This window comes from Clupea harengus, chromosome 7, assembly GCF_900700415.2.
Source record: "Clupea harengus chromosome 7, Ch_v2.0.2, whole genome shotgun sequence".
Taxonomy (NCBI): Eukaryota; Metazoa; Chordata; class Actinopteri; order Clupeiformes; family Clupeidae; genus Clupea; species Clupea harengus.
In genome coordinates, this window is record NC_045158.1 from 5,432,900 (window position 1) to 5,453,749 (window position 20,850).

The 20,850-nt window shown below is 41.2% G+C and overlaps 1 protein-coding gene and 1 pseudogene across 1 annotated transcript; one reads left to right on the forward strand and one right to left on the reverse strand.

Annotated features, from left to right (window-relative positions):
- Nucleotides 1-1,371: 1,371 nt before the first annotated feature.
- Nucleotides 1,372-18,774, reverse strand: gda (guanine deaminase). Its single transcript, XM_012830380.2, has 14 exons — nucleotides 18,599-18,774; nucleotides 18,125-18,213; nucleotides 16,738-16,909; nucleotides 15,966-16,053; nucleotides 12,535-12,640; nucleotides 12,223-12,250; nucleotides 11,806-11,913; nucleotides 11,404-11,511; nucleotides 7,377-7,474; nucleotides 7,156-7,223; nucleotides 5,747-5,893; nucleotides 2,689-2,807; nucleotides 2,401-2,428; nucleotides 1,372-2,255 (listed from the first exon to the last, which is right to left on the reverse strand). The coding sequence occupies exons 1-14, from the start codon at nucleotides 18,734-18,736 to the stop codon at nucleotides 2,179-2,181; spliced, it is 1,374 nt and encodes a 457-aa protein (XP_012685834.2). The 5' UTR covers nucleotides 18,737-18,774; the 3' UTR covers nucleotides 1,372-2,178.
- Nucleotides 18,775-20,492: 1,718 nt separating this feature from the next.
- On the forward strand, nucleotides 20,493-20,617 carry LOC116221219 (annotated as a pseudogene).
- The last annotated feature ends 233 nt before the right edge of the window (nucleotides 20,618-20,850 follow it).

The following is a 20,850-nucleotide window of genomic DNA, read 5'->3' on the forward strand; positions in this document are numbered from 1 at the left end:
CGTGTCTCATTCTTTCGTCCTCTCTCTCTCTCTCTCGCTTCCCAGATGCACCCCTCCCCTTGCTATCTAGTTGTTGCACCCTCCACTGCTTGTGTTGACACCCGCGCTTAGTCAAATTATGAGTGCAGGCATTTTGCTATATGGTATCTGTGAGAGGCAGAGCCATTTTGACAGATGGTGAAGTAATATGGTTTTTTTTTTTTGGTGGGATATCATGTCTATTCAGTGACACCTATGACATCTCTTGAACAACCTCACAGGAACGTAAAGTAGAATGATGAAATCTGCAGGTGGAAAACAGCAAGACGTTTTTTGTTTTATTTTCATTGGTAACATTTGGCTGTGTATAGCCTTAAGTAAATATTTCTGAATGGTTTGCTAGTGTTAAATTGGATGCCTTGTCTTTGTTTCAAAAGAGAGAGACAGAGAGAGAGACAGAGAGAGAGAGAGAAAAAAGGCAAGAGAGAGAGAGAGAGAGAAAGAGAAGGGGGAGAGTGGGTGAGGTTGTGTGGTTTAGCGTGAGTGGCTACTGTTCTCCTGGTAATTGCAGCAGATCATGCTTGGATGAAGAGAATTGTTTGTTTCTTCCCAAAGCGACTCAGCAGGCCAGCTTGGCCATGAGTACAGTCCCTGATTATTCAAACTGAACAGGGGTGAGGCTGACCAATCTGCACAAACAACAACACCAGACCAAAGCTTTCATACATGTCCCACAATGCCACAAGAAAAACAGAAATAAATTACAGTGAAATAACATGAAGGATAGTCCATTGCTTAATTTGGATTTGGATTTTTTAAAGATGAACTTTACTATAGTTTACCATACTACCATATTATCCAAGTTACATTGCGTCAGTTGTTTCTTTCTTCCCAGATTGGTTTCTTTGATGGGTCATTGATTTAAGTATGTTACAGCCCACTTAATTATTTTACCCACAGTTACTAATGATATAATTTACCTTTATATATACATTTCTTGATGAGTTCTCTGAAAGTGGATTAGTTTGAGAATGAACTAGCTCCCTCTTGTGGTTGTTATAGCTTATTACACTAACACTATGTCACATTCTAATGAATAAAAAAGGTTTCTAACTGAGTCATTCTTACGTTGTTTGTTGGCTAATGATTACAGAGCCAGACTGGTTGCCATCTGGCAGTGGCAGGGCAGTGAGTGTTTAAGATGGCTTTCTGTGGCATGTCACCTACAGATGGGGCAGGTGAGGCAGACAGCACTCCAAACAGTTCACAGGTCAAAAACTAACACAGAAAAAGAGGTGCTCCGGCTGGTATGAGTGGTTTTGTGATGTGCCGTCACATTCATTATCCGTAGCATCACCCACATAATAAAGTATCACAAAAACAACAGCTTTATAAAGTTAGTTTAAACTTTGGTTTATTTGAAAGTTACTGGTATATCGTCCCTACATTGACACGGTAAAAAAAAAACAGTTTTAAAGAAACAGAAGTAGTATTAGCCTATTTGGTTTTCCATTTCAATCATATCAAATATACATGTTTTAAAGCAATGAATTACAACATTACACTTGAGCAAATAAACAAAGCAAAAAAAAATAAGACAAGATAGATGAGGATTGCACTTGCCATAACAATAGAGCATTAGCACAGTATCTGAAAATATAACATGTTACTTAAAACATGTGCACCATATCTGTCATTTATTTATGATCATTTTTAAATCAACCTGAGTATACAAAAAAATATAAATCAACCTATTATGTTTAAAGGGAACTAGAGAACTTCCAACACAAATTCTCCTTTTGTCTACATTAAAATACAGATAGTGATGACTTATACATGTGATTATTTGAAATACTTTCGTATCTTTTGTTTTTGTGTCAGTAGGAATTGAAAGAGTCATTTAAGGGTTTCCTGAACCAACTTTGAGTTGAGGCTTATGTTTAGAGCTATGGTACTATTTTGCATTAAGCTTCCCTGAATTAACATGAATCATTAGGTGATGCTGTTAACTGCTGTAAATAATGCTCCTTTGATGTTAACTATTGCTTTCCATTGATGTTAAGTTAATGGAACCTCAACGCAAGAGCATTACAAGATCGTCACTGTCATCACGGTCATTTCACTTAACATTAAACATAAACAAACAGGCAAGTTCCCCTTTAAGGTCATCGCTGAAGAGTGGTGAAGTGCAGCCCTGCTTTAACACGAAGCTGTCTCTGCAAATGGAACAACCCTTCTTCCAGCCACGTACACTTCCCTTATGTTGCGATCATCACCTGTGGGTTAATTTGACAGGGTGAACGAAAAGAAGAAAAAAAACCTCACAGCTTAGTAGGTCAAGGAACGCAAAGCACAGATAAGTATGCTTGACTGGCAGTAACTGGTGATTGTGGTGACCACAATAGCTGAAGAATGACTCACCTAAATTCAGGAATTTCTCCAGAAGGACCTGTCAAGATCATGTAGATTTCAAACATTACTCTCAAACTCAAACAAAGTACTAATCTGATGTTGAAGTTGAAATTAATTATTTTTAAGCATGTACCCGTATCACATAACAACAGTTCATGCACAGGTGGTGGTGGCAGTGACACCCTCTCAAAACCACTGACTCTAATGTGCCCTCAAGTCTCTAAATACTCAGTAACCTTTCCTTTCTAGCAGATGGAAAGGAGTATTTGGTGGTATAAGGCATTATCCTGCTCATACCTTAGGGGGCTCTGGACCACATATGTCCATCGGCCCTTCAGGTGCGCACACATTCACGAGCAGGGCGTCAAAATCCTTCCCCACTTCAAAGTTCCCCGTCTCCGAGTCCAGGGAGAGGGCTTAAGACAAAAAAAAAGAAAAAAGATCAGACTGTGAAAGACAGATGGAATGTAGAAAGACTGTTCATCCATGCTTTACCTGAGGAAACATAATAGCACCATAATTATCTCACTTACGGTGCAAACCCATGACAGCGACGCGATACACTTCCATCGCTTCGAGTGGGCATATTGTACCGTATGGAAATACATTTACATTTACATTTAGTCATTTAGCAGACGCTTTTGTCCAAAGCGACGTACAAGGGAGAGAACAGTCAAGCTAAGAGCAATAAAAACCTGGTGTAACAATAAATACTACTTTACATAAGAAAATAGAAAAACGACATAGAAAGAAAAATAAGTGCAGGAATGTAACTGCTGAAGTGCAAGTTAAGCACTAGTCAAGGTGCCAGTTTAGGAAGGGAGGTGCTCTCTGAAGAGTTGGGTCTTCAAAAGCTTCTTGAAGGTAGAGAGGGACGCCCCTGCTCTGATAGTACTAGGCAGTTCGTTCCACCAACGTGGAACTACAAATGAGAATAGTCTGGATTGCCGTGCTTGCACAGGCGGCAGTGCCAAACGACGCTCACTAGACGAGCGCAGCGTCCTGGGTGTAACATTTGCCCTTACAAGAGCATTTAGGTAGGTGGGAGCAGAACCAGCAAGCACTCTGTAGGCAAGCATAAGTAACTTGAACTTAATGCGAGCAGCTACAGGCAGCCAGTGGAGCTCAATGAGTAGCGGGGTGACGTGTGCCCACCAGACTCGCCGCCGCGTTCTGGATCATCTGTAGTGGTTTCACCACGCAAGCCGGCAGGCCCGTTAGGAGGGCGTTGCAGTAGTCAAGGCGGGAACTCACCAAGGTTTGCACCAGCAGCTGGGTGGCATACTGGGTTAGGTACGGCCTGATTTTGCGGATGTTGTATAGCACAAAGCAGCACGACCTGGAGACAGAGGCGATGTGGGCCGTGAAGGTCAGTTGGTCATCAATAATGACCCAGAGGTTTCTTGCTGTTTTGGATGGAACAAGAGATAAAGAGTCAATATTGATATTGATGTTGTGGTGGATGACCTGTTTGGAAGACCATCAGTTCCATTTTGGCCAGGTTCAGCTGCAGGTGGTGATTTTTCATCCATGTGGATATATCAGCAAGACAGTCCGAGATCCGCGCCGAGACAGTGGTGTCCTCAGGAGGGAAAGACAGAAACAGTTGAGTATCATCGGCATAACAGTGATAGGAGAAACCATGCGAGCGGATGATAGGGCCCAACGAGGTGGTGTAAATGGCAAAGAGAAGTGGTCCCATCACCGAGCCTTGGGGCACCCCAGTGGTGAGGCGGTGAGGTACAGACAGCTGACCTTGCCATGACACATTGAACGAGCGCCCAGTGAGGTACGATTCAAACCAGGAGGTCGCCTTGCCAGAAATGCCCATACTTGACAGTATGGACAGAAGGATGCGGTGGTTGACTGTATCAAACGCAGCTGATAAGTCAAGCAGGACGAGAGCCGAGGATTGAGCTGCTGCTCTAGCTGTTTTTAAGGCCTCCGTCACAGACACATAGGGCTGTTTCGGTGGAGTGACCGCTTTTGAATCCAGACTGGTTTGGATCGAGGAGATTGTTCCTCGACAGGAACTCTGTGACCTGTTTGGAAGCTGCCCTCTCAATGGTTTTAGATAGGAGCGTGAGAAGTGAGACCGGTCGATAGTTTTCCACCTGAGTGGGATCGAGAGACGGCTTCTTGAGCAGCGGCGTTACCCGAGCCACTTTGAAAAGAGAAGGAAATGTTCCAGAATTAAATGAAGCATTAATCACCTGTGTGATTGCCGGTAGGACGGCAGGCGATATGGCTTGAAGGATGTTGGATGGGATGGGGTCCAGCGGACATGTAGTTGGACGGCTACCTGTTAGGATTTTGGTGACCTCCCTCTCAGTGAGGGGGATGAAAGAAGGAAACAATGAGCCATTGATGGTTGTGCCCTTAGGGGGGGAGACAGTTGGTCGAATTGTTTCCCGATGGCTGACACTTTCTCTGTGAAAAAGGAAGAAAAGGCATCAGCAGTGAGGTTAGTAGCTGGGGGAGGAGGAGGAGGGTAGAGTAGAGTTTTGAAGGTGGAGAATAGTTTCCGAGCGTCAGTTGCACCGTTGATCTTGTCATTGAAAACAGTCTTCTTAGCAGCAGTGATGCTGGATGAGAAGGAGGCCAGTAGTGTCTGGTAGCTTGCAAGATCGTCCGGTGCTACAGATTTGTGCCACTTTCTCTCAGCCGCTCTGAGATTGGAGCGCTGCGTTCGGAGGGTATCACTCAGCCACGAATGAGACTGGGTAGATCGAGCAGGTCTAGTGGAAAGTGGACACAAACTGTCCAGGCATGAGCTCAGAGTGGAGCAGAGAGATTCATAACAGACTGGACTAGTGAGCTAGTTAGCAATCTGATTGGCCGCTGCCGGGAAAAATCGCTCCTCATTTGCATAGGATTCAACTTTTTCCAACTTTTATCTGTCGCTTCGCCCAAAACAGTGGTCTACGTCACAATGGATTGGCTCCCGTTGAAATGCATGGGATTTAGAATATTGCGTCGCTCTTAACGGTGTCATGGGTTTGCACCGTTAGAGTAAAAACTGAAAGGACTCAGCTGGTGCATTATGGGGGGGTGGCAGTCAAACATGGTAGACTATATACTCCAGGGTAGAATATCTACTTCAACATTATGTTAAACGAGGTCTGCCGATACAAAGGTTATCAAAAAAGCTGATTTTTTTTTGACAGTCCTGAAAAGCCTTTGGCCTGATTGGCTTGTTGGCTGATTCATTCAGTGATTGTTCCCCCGTTAGACCCCCCAATGAGAATGCCTGGGTCACACCACTGTGCTCTCTGTGCCATGTCCACCAACCATCCGTTTCTTTATCATGAGAAAGAAAGAGAGAAATAAACTGTTTCTAAAATCGCTCCCTTACCTTGGCTCCCTCCTAGCGTGGCCAGCCTGAAGACCTCCTCGAAGGTCAAGGTCTGGTGGCTGGGGTCTTGGATGGTGAGAACTTTGGATGAGTCCAGCGCTCGCCGTATGGCATCAAGAATAGAGGGAGAGTAGCCACCAGCTACATCTGTGGAGATTCACATTAAATGTGCGGTGTTTACTGAAATATCATGACTGTGAATAACTTTGGTGATGTTACTGAAATATTGCCTCCTAATTTGACCACTTGGCAAAGTACTTTTTTTTTGACTGATGTGACTTCCACTGAAATCCTAGGACAGGTTTTAGATTAGTGTATCTTTAAATGTCTGAAAATGGTTAATGGCACACTTGTTTAAAACCTGTTGAAAGGTAATTGTCACCAAACCTGAGATTGCACACTAAGTTAAAAGTATAGCACATTAATTACGTTTGTTATACAATAGTTAAGGTAAACATAACAGTTATAACCTTATTTCATTTAGATATAATCATATCAAGTATTAAAAATCAACTATCAAGATACAAAACTTTTTTATTAGATTAGATTAGATTCAACTTTATTGTCATTGCAGAGTACAGGTACTGAGACAACGAAATGCAGTTAGCATCTAACCAGAAGTGCAAAAAGCAGAAGAGTGCAGAGTGAGTGCATATGTATAGTGGTTATATAAAAATAAATAAATAGGATATATACAGTATGATATAAGATATATGGGGTAGGAACAGTAAAAACATTAGCAGCAAAAGTGGTGATTAGTGCAGATGTGATATAGGTATATGTAAAGTGCAGGGGAAGTACAGGTGAAGGTAGCAGTAGAAGTTATGGATGAGGTAAGAGGCATGATATGATATAAATACAATGAATATGGACAACAATTTTAAATAAATAGATATATATATGATTATAAAACAATTGGGTTCTATCGAATTATTTAGCTGTTTCTGATTGGACGAGAGACGTTCCATGAGTTGGAATACCCCAGGACATCCCAACTCGGACTTTTCACAGCTAATAATAAATCACTCTTTTTTGGCGAAATAAACATTTTTAAATCAATAACTTTGTGTCTAAATGGTTAATTGGTTGACTATAAAATTGTTTTATAAAAGCAATATAGTACTCGTGCGAGTGGGGTAGGTAAGGGATATTCCCACGGGTGTTGTTGCCTCCGGCCTCGTGGCTACGGCTGAACACCACCCGTGGGAATATCCCTTAACTACCCCACTCGCACTCGTACTATATTGCTTAAATACACTATAGGTGAGACATCTACAGTAGTTATGAAAACAAGCTAGTGCAAATGTTCAGTGACTGGAGGGAGGTGTGTGGCGGTTCAGGCCAGGGTAGAGGGGGAAATACAGTCATAATTTAACTGGACTTTTAAACCTTTAAAGCTTTTACCCTACCTGTACCCAGTCCTATTTTCACTTTATGGTTTAGAACATTGCGAACATCCAGCAAACCACTGCAGATCCTAAAAGACAGAAAGACAAAAAGACAGAAAGAAAACAACGCTGTAACTCGAGACTCATTCAACCTTAAGATAGGCACATAGAAAGAAAAGATTTGCATGTCTGTACAAACTCTACAGGTCTGTAGAAAAGCGAATGAGGAAGAAGAAACTCACGAGATGTTGCTGTTGGGACAGTGGGAGATGGAGGCTCCAGTGTCACGGAAGACCTGAAGCTCCGCATCAGACAGGTAGCAGCCGTGAGCCATCACAGTCTTAAAAACAAACAAACAAAGAGACAAACAAACATCAATGCTGAAGGTAATTACAATGTATAAAATAACATTGTGCTCGTCTAGTGAGCGTTGTTTGGCACTGCCGTCTGTGCAAGTACGGCAATCCAGACTATTCTCATTTGTAGTTCCACGTTGGTGGAACGAACTGCCTAGCACTTCCAGAGCATGGGCGTCCCTCTCTACCTTTAAGAAGTTTTTGAAGACCCAACTCTTCAGAGAGCACCTCCCTTCCTAACTGGGACTTCGACTACTGCTTAACTTGCACTTACAGTACAGCAGTTACATTCCTGCACTTCTTTTTCTTTTCTATTTTCTTTTTTCTATTTCTTATGTAAAGTAGTATTTATTGTTACACTAGGTCTCTATTGCTCATAGCTTGACTGTTCTCTCCCTTGTACGTCACTTTGGACAAAAGCGTCTGCTAAATGATGCAAAATGTAAATGTAAATGTAAACACTGGCAAGGCAACTATAGGGTCCTGGTATCACACGCAAATACTGATACACTGTGCATGCCTTCACAATAACAAAAAGCAACACTCAATGAAATGATTTACCCTGTTTAAAGCAGCATTGTGGAGTTTTGGTCTGAAACTAGTGAGCTACCTAAAAAGCATGCAAGCCCCTTGCAAACATCACCAATGACCCAATGGTCACTGATAAAAGCTTACTAGCATGCGTGTGCATGTGCTGTAAGTAAGTAAGTAAGTAAGTAAAACTTTATTTATATAGCACATTTCGTACAAGAGTTGCAGTTCAAAGTGCTTTACATAAAATCAATAAAAGCAAGCAGCAAGAGCAATACATTGAGTAAAATAATGATCAACATCGTATCAGAACCTGATGTTCCGATAGGCTTCTTTGATTACTAAAATCATGATAAAAGGTATAAAAGTAATAAATTTAATAAAAGTAATAAAATCCTTCTGCCTGGTCTTTAGCTCAGTCGGAACCATAGTGTTGCTTCATAGATTCCGCCTTACCCTGTTAAATATTTTCCCTAGTTATGTTTCCGCCCAGAGGCCACCCTTCCTTCTATACCCTTCCTTCAGAGGCCTTCTCGTCTTCTTCCACCGAGCGCGTAGCTTCAGTGGGGACACTAGCTCTCCTTTACAGGCTTAAGGAAGGTGACCGCACCCAGGGGACTAGAAAATTCGTTAGGGAAATATCTGTGAGAATAACAGGAGATATATTGAAGCCACAAAAGTGAATTACAGTAGTCTTGCCGGCTTGATATGAAAGCATGAATTAGCTTCTCGGCATAATTTTGGTTTATGAATGGCCGCACCTTTGCTATGTTCCTGAGGTGAAAGAAAGCTGTTTTGGTGACTTTGTTAATGTGGGAGTCGAAATTTAAAGTCCAGGATGACACAGAGACTTATCACCTCAGGTTTAATCCAGCGGGTTTAACCTCCTAGATTCTTTGTTAGCATCTCTCTTTTTGATTTGGGGCCGATAAGTAGGACTTCAGTTTTGTCCTATTTTTTTTTTTAATTTTAGAAAGTTATCGTTCATCCATTTGTTTACTGCCAATAAACAGTTGGTAATGGAGTTTATGGCTGTTGCATCGTTAGGTTCAGCGGATATATACAATTGTGTGTCATCCGCGTAGCTATGAAAATCTATACCATATTCTCTGATGATGTCACCGAATGGTAACATATAAAGAGAAAAGAGTAATGGACCTAAGCAGCTCCCTTGTGCAACCCCGTAGCAGCTTTCATGTTTCTCAGACATATGGTCTCCTAGACTAACATAAAACTTCCTTCCTTTGATATATGTTTTTATCTAGTTCAATACACAGTCAGATAACCCAATAAGCTTTTCAAGTCTATTGATTCGGATGTCGTGATCAACGTTATCAAATGCCGCACTAAGATCTAACAAGGATAAGTATAGAGACTTTATTTGCATCACAGTTTAGTCTGAGGTCGCTAATTATTTTGGTGAGAGCGGTTTCAGTACTGTGATATCTTCTGAAACCTGAATGAAAGACTTCCAAGGTGTTCTTTTCTTCGAGAAAGGAATTTAATTGTACTGTGAAGGCTTTTCTTGCATTTTCACGGTGTGTTCTGACCCGAACCAGAACAATACATAGTGCATGGCCTTCACAGCTAGTGGGAAGGACAGGTGTGTTAATCTGTCCTTCACATTATCATACACCATCAAAAAGATGATACCAAAATGAGTTGCTCATAAAAACATACCTCAAAAGGTGGCAAAGTGTTGCATAGTGAAAAATGACACCACTGTAAGGAAATAGCCCTAAAATTCCACTTCCAAGTACCAGACTGCACTCTCACAACCTTAGAGGCTATGAACCTTTGAATCTCCTTGAGTAGCAACAACAACAAAAATGCACCAAACACAGTCACCAGCTTTATCACATCAGCTGGGTATCAGACATAATACATAATTGGCTAAAATGTTCACAACTTCACAAAATGTTCACAAATGTTCACAACAAACACAAAGTTTACAGAGGCTTTTACAGAGCTGCCAACTCTCACGGTTTCGCCGTGTGACACACGCTTTTGCATGTTTTCACACGCACTCACGCCACACATCCAATTTCTCAGCTTTCGTCACTTTTCAAACTCCCCGAGGGTAGCTGGCGCTACGGAGCGCATCTGTAACCCTATTCGCTGCATAGACATCTTAAGATCATCTTACGAAATTGGATGTGTGGCGTGAGTGCGTGTGAAAACATGCAAAAGCCTGTGTCTTACGGCGAAACCGTGAGAGTTGGCAGCTCTGGTATAAATGATCAACCTCTCCTGAAGTAAACATGGCTGCCCGCCAAGAGACAGACAGTCTGAGTTACTCAGGCTGGTTTGCAGGAACCCCTATGAAAGCAACTTTGGATGACGTCAATTGCGGACTTTAGACTTTGGACTCAACTAACCGGAGAGACCAACAGATACTGTATTTTGTAACAAGAATTCAGACCAAGTGCCGAAAATTGATAAGAAAGAACCGATAGCTGTGGATGCTCATGCAGATATGGAGCATTGAGGACCATGCTCGGAACTTAACATAAAAATAATTGCTTTGTCTTGCCTAAGTGTATGCTGCCAGTTCACACACAAGCCACCAGCTGCTACCAACATGTGTCTGATGATGCAAAGGGCTGCGCCGGTGCCCTCGCCCACACCTCTACAGCGGACACTAAACAACAACAACAACAAGTCTCAACTGATTTTATTATGCACTCGTCTGTCACATGCACATGTACATCTCCTAAACTTGTTTCTGTCTATTTGGAATAACGATAAAATATTTGGCAGTCAAAAGTCCTGGAAACCTATTGTTGATACATACAATATGTTATATCTTAATGTAATATTGAATATTGATTGAAATAGCCTACACAGTGAAATGCAATTTTCTTCTTTTTTTTTATGGAGGATATTAACAGATACAGTTCAAAACGATAGGTGATATCTTTAGGAGTTTGAGTTTGTATAAGAAATCTGCACAGGTCATTGACGCATCTTTAGTTAAACGCTGACTCGATCGGGCACCTACAGAATAAAGCGATCACTTTTCGATAAATTGTAGTAATTGAAATGACTAGTTAGTGAAAACAAAGTAATATATTGCAAACAGAATGGGCATTTTTATCTTTTGGTAGGCCTATATGATGATATGAATTTTTTTTTTATGTAGCTGATGTATGTTAGTCATGTCGGATTCGGGTGCATCCCTACTAGCGATACCCCTGCTCTATAATCAATGAGCTCAGTTTACAGAGCAAGGAACAGGACGTAGGTTTCAGGTGACCCAGAACGTTTAAAAGCTGAGACTGCGGTCTGACACACATCTCACACACATGCAGTGTAATCCCAGGAAGTAGAGGGATTGAAAATTTGAAATCAGTCGAGCCACACCAGCAACACCCAAGCATACCTTATCCGTGAGGAGGTTGTGCTTCAGGTAAACATCGGTGTATGACTCGAATTCTGGGAATAGCTGTTTGACCGCCTCACACTCCTCCTTGTTCTCGCTGATATGGCTCTGTGAAAAGCAATCATTTAAACTAATTTCAATAAATGTATACATTCACCAAATACATTCAGTCAAAGCACATTGTGTCTATGTATGCCATATGAAGTGTGCTATATAAATAAACTTGAACTTGAACTTGAACTTGAACTTGAACCAGTAGATGTTATAATTGTCCTGATAGTAATAGAAACAGTACACGAAATTGGAGTGCAACCAGTTGCTCTTGATGTCTCATTTCGAGATCAGGTGAACTCGTGGACTTGCATGGGATGTGGGAGTGTATTTGGCCATTCGTCCCCTCACCTGAATGTGGAGGTTGTTGTTCTTTGCGATGTCCCCCAAGTCACGCATAAGAGCAGAACAGCAGGATAGGGCGAAGCGAGGGGTCACTACAGGTCTAACGTGGGGATACTGTATAAAAAAATTAAAATATAAATAAAAACTTAAGCACACTGTATGTGTCTATAGAATACTATATTCCAGTGTTCCATACAACGGTTCTCAGGCACCTATGGGGTGTAAAGTTCAAGAACATCAAATAGTACAGAGATCAAGAACTTCATTTCTCCTATTCATGTAGGCAGTGCAATTGAGATCTGCTACTGTCCCACTGGCCTTTCAGCACCTCCCTGCACATCTGGATCTTGCTGTGATTATTGGTCAAATATAAGTGAGTGGTTCTGCTCATTTAAATGCAGTTAATTATATCTTGGACTTTACCTTCTTTTTCAGGAGCTCGTGGATGAAACTAAAATGGAAAAAACATTATCACTTAGCATGCAGTTTGCTTTAGATGATTCATTTGGTTTATTTACGCTGTCCTTCTAAGTATTTAAACGAAAGTAAGTCTTGAGACATGATGTCAAAGGAATGTGCTGTCAGGACCAGAGGTTGAATTACTATAGTGCAGTTGACAGATTCTTTATGACACCTCTATCTACAGGTAGTAACCGATTAACTTTAACTGTAAAACTTAAAACCTTTGAATGACATATTAAACTTGTGATGTTTGGTGAACTTGTGAACTTGTACCGTTTGGTCTCCTCACTGGACTCTTCGGTGGACTCCTTGTAGTGTTCAACAGCGTTGTTACAGTTCATGCACACCTTGCCAACCAATGCCCTCTGTCCAAGCTTGTCTGAAAGAACAGGGAGAGAGAAAATAATCACCTCAGCAATGTTATTCAGTTTGACTTAGTTGATGACTAGGGATGCAACAGTACACAATATTATGTCGAAGCATAACAATGCTGGTTCAATATGTGAACCGTGGTATATGTAATTTTCCTTTAATTTCCCAAACTTGCTCATTGCGCTGCAGACTGCCTGCACATTGTACATTCAGATCCACAGAATATCTCTGGAGTCTGTCAGAATTTCCCTGGAGCCTATCAGCACTCTGTATGCATATAGGACATGGAGAACAGAGGGGAAACTAAACACAAAATGTACTTGACACTAGCTAGACAGAGAGAAGCAAATTTGGAGAGGCTTTCTAATCCGCTGTGTGGGAACATTTTGGATTCAGTGTTCAGGGAGGGTAAGAAGACTGTAAACAAACAAAGTACAGTCTGCAAGCATTGCTTCGCTTTTGTTGGCTACTCAAAACACTTCTAATATGATGTCTCATTTGGACCACCATTATCTCTGGTATAACTGGGTGTGGATATTAAGAAAATAATATAAAGGGTTAGCAATTCCTGGAATTTCTAAATCATATCCTTGCCATAGTCTATTTTAGCATATCAGTCGCTAAAGAGAAGAAGTTCATGGTAGGCTACTAGAAGGCTCTCAAGGTGAAAAATTACTTTTTAAAGCGAGTGGCAAAACGGTGAGCTGTTTGTCTGTAAGTCACCAGCAAGCTCTGCCCCTATTGGGCCAATAGTGGACTGCCAGCTCTGCCCCCATTGGGCCAACAGTGGATCGCCAGCTCTGCCCCTATTGGGCCAACAGTGGATCGCCAGCTCTGCCCCCATTGGGCCATCAGTGGTCACCTGTTCTTTTGCTATCAGGGAAGACACTCTAACTAGCTCTCTCCACTGATAGTTGGACCACCAGAGCAAGTGAAAGCTACCTCACTGTAGTAGAGACATAAACCTGACATAGCTAGTCAATGTGCAATTTTCGCTACGTTAAACGACGGACTTCTTGCAGAATGTTATGAAAGATGTGAATTAGAAGCACAAAACCCGTTGCCAATGACAGCGGTCATTAACTTTTCGAGGTGGTGAATATCAAGAAATTACAGACCTGCTAACGTTGGGGTGCCCCATTCAAATCAACGGAACTTTTTTGAACATTCTGAAGAGCCGTAAGAAATAAAGACCTGCTCCTAATACAAGCCTTCCCCAAATACAGGCCGGTACGCTGTGCAGCCTAAGTAAATAAAAGCCCCGGTACGGTAGTTAATTGTTTGTCAGGCAAGGTGCCAGACCCAAAAACAGAAATGCTAAAAGGTCTGTAATTACCTCGACACGTTAAACCCAAATGTAGCCAAACCTGTGAACCCCAGGCATCATAACCAGTGGTGTAGTCAGGTATACGCAGGTATACGGAGTATATCCACTTATTTTTCAGTCAGCATTGCGTATACCCACTTCTCAAAACAGGGCGTTTAACCTTTGCTGTATGGGCTGCTTAAAAAAATTAAGAGTATACCCACTTCTCCAGGAACCACTACACCACTGATCATAACAGCAATATAGCCAGATCTACAAACTACAACGTGCTGGTAGTCCCAGGGGAATCCCTCCGCTAAGGCTGCAGAGCAGATTTGAATGCCTCAGGGACTTGGGAAGAATTTCCCAAGGGAAGAGACTGAAAGTAGAAAGCGATCAAACCACAACACCAGAAAGTTGGGCACCAACAAGAAAGTGGGTCTTACCATCTGCTCAACCCACAACACTCATTCTTGGTGACTCGTTATGTCGTTAGACATATAGATGGAGAACTGTACCAACTTTACCCAGTTTGAAATCTAGACTTTGAAACAACGGGAGGTAGTGATGATGTGCTGAACTCACACACACGACTCAAACTCAGAGGTAGAGAGAATAACAATAAATCTTTACTTAACAGGGTTCTAAAGAACAGGTAGAGGTTGTCAACACGAGTAAATCAATAAACATGGAACAATTGCTCCACGTGAACGCCCCACGCCCTGTCTCGCAACCTCAGCCTGAACCCTTAGGTCACTTCATAACAGCAACAACATAAACTAAATCGATTTTGTTAAGAAGCTGGTTAAGAAAGGGATGACATCAACTAGCCACACTTTAATATTCTGTTTAATCTATTTGCATCAGTACATTGTTCAAAACCGCTTTTTAAAAGTGTCAGCAATAGCCTGTATGAGCAAATCTGACGTGAAAAGATTTGTATTATAGACGGAAGTTTCAAAATGGTAACTTAACACAAACAAGGGTTATGGCGAAGTGCGCGATTCTAACTAGTCCTGTTTGAGTGCTGTGGTAACAGTGATTTCAGGTGGTAGAGAAGTCGTTTAGAAAATGGAAGATTGCTAGTTGGATCTCGACTTCTGTCTTCTGTCACTTTATGCGCATGCTCCATGACGTCTTTACACCGGACTCAAGCGCTCCGCTCCAGCGTTTCCGTGTGGACGCAGAATTTTCTTGACACGGTTCTGTGTGGACGTGATTTAAAAAAAGTACCGGATCCAAAAATGTTTCCGGATTCAGGCAATCCAGGTTCCGTGTGGACGTGGCCTAATATCCAGTGGTTTTCAGATACTTTTTTCTGTTAACTGATCTAACGCACTCTACTATTTATTCAATTATTTATTTATTTATTTATTATATGTTCTTTTACCTTCCTTTTTCATCTTTTATTTTTAAATTTTGTTTTATAATACACTTTACCTTTTTTAATCTCTTATTTTATATGTTCTTTTATATGCTCATTTATAAAGCACTTGGAATTACCAATGTGTAGAAATTGTACTATATAAATAAACTTGTCTTGTCTACGTGCATGAGCCATCTGAGCTTACAAATAATATGACATATGAACAGAATAGTCATGAATATGACTATTCTGAATTAGAGTTTTTGCAAGTCATATTCACCAGCAGAACAGCAAGCCACAGGTCTCACTTCCACATAACAGGTGAACATAACCCTAGCTAGGAAGAGTACAGTGTAAGGACGACAGGAATAACCCTAGCTAGGAAGAGTACAGTGTAAGGACGACAGGAATAGGACTGGGATGAAAGCTGAGAGCTGCACATTTTGCACGATCGCTAATTTAAGCACTAGGTCAGATATGACCTAGACGTTCAATTTAAGCACATGAAAGTGTGTGTGTGTGTGTGTGTGTGTGTGTGTGTGTGTGTGTGTGTGTGTGTGTGTGTGTGTCCGTGCACATGAGTGTGAATATGTGTTTGGGTGTCTGTAGTTGTGTGGTGCATGGATGTATTCATGTGTGGGACTCCCTTTTGTAACTTACTTGCAATTTCACCAAGCAGTAGAGAGGCATCTGTGTGTATGGTAGCAAAGTAGCAGGCTGTTGTGGTGCCATTCATGAGTGTTCTTCTCTAGAAAACAAATAAGCAAAACAAATGTAAATAGCAAGAACCAACATAAACGTTCCTGCCAAACACAGACATTACATAACTTACTTGCTTAAATGCCCAAACACAAACGAAAGGCCAGACCAAAGAGCATAACTATACTTGATTTGTAGGTAGATATGCAAGCGTGGAAGGTCAAATTGCATCATCCACTATGACAGTGCATCAACAGAACTCATCCACAGAACTGTGAAAGCTTTGGTAAAGGCAATAAGGGCATCTGACAAAGATAATAAGTGACTATTGGATGCTGTTCAAACACAATTGGAAAGTCAATGTTAAAGCTCGAAGCTTTAGGCTAAATGTGCAGCACACCGTCTCAGTTGTCAAAATATAAATGCTTGTAGATTTATAAGATACAACTCTGAAAGAACACTGATAAGATAAGTTCCTAATATTTACAGCCAGTCAATGTCCATTCTCTGTCCACAACATAATTTCAGTATATTTTGAGAATTTGTTCACACCTTTCAAGGCATCAGTGTGGTAACAAACACAATGCCTTCTTTTCATCATGACACTATTGTTTGTCTACAATTATTTTTAGGTTTCAAAGCAAAAGCAACATGCTGCATCCTTAAGCTAAACTGACAGTCTAACAGAAGACAGTACCCTTTCTACTGTTACCCCCCTATCATTCCTACTCACCACAACTTTGTTATAGACATTGTCTGCGAAGGTCAGGTCTTTATACTTCGCCTCCACAGGAAACGTGTAGGTGTTGAGCCACTGCAGAAGTGGCAGGTCCAGAGCTGTGCCTGTGTAGCTGTACTGGGATGCATGGATGTGTGTATCCACGAGTCCTGGCATAATGAACTCACTATCAAAAGAAATCATCACAGTAACTCATCAGACAGTGATGTAACAAGAAATAAGTAAGAGATGGAATATGACCGATATGAACGTTAGGCATATTATATATTTTACTGTGGGTAACTGAATGCCCGTAACCACTCATGAGGCCACTGAGGTCAGATCCAAAAATAAGATTTGAGGCAAAATACAACTGAATGAAAAATACCACAGTTGAGAATCTCTCAATTTATACAACTTTTACAGATTTGTACAGTTGAGAGAGGATGCGGATGTGCAGCTTTTCCCTGCCAATACTCAGTGTCACGAAACATAAACTGACAGCAGTTAATTTTGGAGGCACGCATAGGCAGCAGATGGATTGCTTATAAACTGGCAGCATACTGCATTCTGTCCAAAAGCAATGATTGCCATGACATTAATAGTAACCTGGTACCACATCTAGAGTCAGCATATAGGCTACAGCCTGAAACATGTTAAATATGCGAACACTGGTCATGACAAAGGGTGGGCTATGTCATTCATTGTACTGTTTCATACAACATCATTGGTGTAAAAAAAAAAAAAAAAACTATCAAGAACAGGTATACAGTATGACACATTTCAAACCAAATTCGCAAATTCAGCCTTGGCCTATTTTATTTAGTAACGTTGCTTCATACTCCACGAGTGAATTTTAAAGCAAAATAATGTTTTAATTATTATTCAAGCAGCAATGCTTATTAATATAAAAACTATTAGTATAACTATAAGTATTGTTGCATAAAAATTACAAAATACATTCATTCTTCTCAGCTACCTTACAGTAAACTATCAACACATTGCTAATAGGGTGTCATTTAACAACGTCCATATTCACAGAAAACAAATAGGACAGAGGAAGAGACCAGTCAAAATGTCAAAAATGTTCAGAGTACCATAAGTCTGTTTCTTAGGTAAGCCAAAAACTAAAGAAACTACATGAAACATGTAAGTTACACACCACATACACAAAGGAATCGCAAGTCAAATTGCCTTTGTATGTATTCTATAGAACTTTAATTTCCCCTAAATCCCCCCGACCTCACTGATTTTCGAACCCAGGTTACAACCCTGGGTAAGAGATGCAGGCTACCTGTGAGATCTATTCAAGGAAAACATAGATTTCTGGCATAATTAGTTTTAGTATTTATTAAAGGTACAACAGTTAGTCATTGGTGTAAGAATGAAGTAAGGCACTCACTGTAGCTCCAGTTGTTTGACATCTGAGGCTTTAAATCCCCATTTGTGTGAAAGGCTAACCACATCTTTACCGCTTTCAATGAAGGCAATCTGACCCCAAGAAGAAAACAATGATGTAGTACTGTGGTCTACTTACAGGTCAACTTAAAGTGATTTATTTGAACAGTTACACAGTGAGGAAATAATTTGTAATGTAAAAATGTAAGCACAGATTTTAGTCACACACAGGTATTTGTTTAAATGCGAGTTATATAAAGGCATATTTTATACAGACTGCCAGATTAATAGTTTATATGACAAAACATTGTTTAATTTGTGTCATCCATATCGCTGCTACACTAATGTAACCTATTATTTCCAATGTTGTTTTAGCGTTGTGGATATTCGGCAAGAGTGAGTAACTATTCCGCATATTAAACTGTGCCATTGTTTCAATAATATCTGATAAACTGTCATTTTAAGGGGAATTGCAAACCTTTCCGTCGTCGTCCACTCCTAAAACATTATCCTCTAGTATTTTAAGAGGAGTGTCCTGGGTTGAGTGCACAAATGTTCCTCTGAAGATGTGCTTCACAGGGTGATTGCACACGGTGGTTTCGTTTGAAGGCTCCATAACTTCTTTGAATTTCTTGCGCAGTGAGTTGCCAAGTTTATAGCTGACGGTCTTATGACCCTTCCAGTGGGCGGTGTGGATTATGCAATTATTACCCTATACCAGCACAGGCTTTGCACCTGTTCAGACAACGATTCTCACCGTTCAGTTGTCATGGTCCATTCCCAAAAGGGAATTTGCGAGCTTAATGAAAGGTTTTGTCATGGAGACACACGGCGAGCGCAAAGGTGCTGCTAGGGCAATTCCCCAAGAGCTATTTTTTAACATGGGGTGGTGGGATTAAATGGGTTTTTTGAAGTAGCCGTTTTAATAAAGTCTTCAAAAACATTGGTAAAAAAGGTCTTACATCGAATTTTGCGCACGGTGACGGACATGCGCCTCAACAGTCGCTCAAGTAAAGTATTTTACTGGAACATGCGAGTCATGAGAAAGATATAGAGATAGTGAGTCCATTGTGTATGTGCCCTCTGGCCAACGGCAAAAGTTCTCCAACTTGATTATAAATATTTGATTTGATTTCAGTATTTGCTTTAAAGTAAAATAGGGCAAGCCGTGCCTGCAGGTCCTTATCACACAGTACCATTTCGCAAGAAATGTATCAGTTCAATGCAAAGGGTGGTTGTGACTCGCCCACTAGTGGCTACCAATCAGACTTTGAAAGGCTTTCAGAAATAACCTGAGAATTCATAACAGAGTTATTTGATTTAGCCATCTCTACAAATTACAGTGATGATGATTATTGACGCCATGATTAATACGCATACACCTGACTAATGAGAAAAGTGATACAACCTCCAATATAGATGGTACATCTTCAGCATGACCGATGTGACACGTTAGGAGGCCAAAAAATATTGACCTACAACTTTTGAAGTTCTACGCAGTCTTATCCACCAAATCCCTCAACAAAGTAAATTGTTGCTTATTTGAAAAATATCAAGAGCAAAGATTCCAGAGCATGGCATGGAAGAATATGGACATGCTCCTGGAAACGGGAAGGAAACATGACCGAGAACTATGCATTATCAGAAACTGCAACTGGTATGAGTCATGAAGTCATGCCATATTTCCAGAAAATGATGACACTTTAACATGGGTGGACAACATTACCACATCTTTAAGTCTACTTTGAGCAAACCCAGTACATTGTAGGCATGAATTACTCTAGACCACGACCTCTCTGGAATTTGAGAAAGTGATTTCCCCAGAGACAAATATGCATATCCACAACTGGTGTGTACATCCTAACCTAAACAAACAAACATTCAAACACACACACAATATGCCAGAGCTGAAACATGGAACACACACACTGACTGATGAAAAGAAGATGCATGCTATGATGTTCTATGACAATTTTGGTAATTGCTATAATTGTTGATACAGTATAATAAGGCATTTCCCCCTTTTCAGCTGTAATCCTGGTGGAGTAGCCAACTGAGGTATTTCCCCAAGACTGGAATTTAAATTAAAATCCTTTGAAGTTCTCGTTCTTCGTCTCCTAAACCGGAAAACCGCCCAACCAGTCGCTTGTGAGACTACACAGACCCCCTGGGCCCTACACTGAATTTCTATCCAAGTTCTCTGACTTCCTATCCACCCTGATTATTACTTCAATAAAAACTCAGATTTTAACATCCACTTGGATCACAAAAACAAGTCTCACAATCACATTCCAATCACTGATAGACTATCAGGCTTCACCAACATGTAAACACACCCACACATAACTGCAACCACACGTTCGCGTTGTAGGATACTTACCTGGCAGGGGCGATACAATGATCAAGAAGGTTGTTTGTCCAGGGCGAATTCCTCAAATGTAGGAATCTCGACTGCACAATTTCTGGTAGTGGGGAACTGCTTTCGAGCTCTCCCCCTGATTTTTTTGTGGCACGGTGGCTCAGGTGCTTGCACTGCCGCCTCACAGCAAGAAGGTCCTGGGTTCGACTTCCGCATGGGGCGCTGTTGGTACTGGGGGCAGGTTCTCCCCAGGCCTTCAGTGCTCAGGTGGGCTATCTCCCGGACCTTTCTGTGTGGAGTTTGCATGTTCTCCCTGTGTTCACAAGGGGTTTCCTCCACTAAGAACCCCAACAGAAAAACATGCAGAAGAA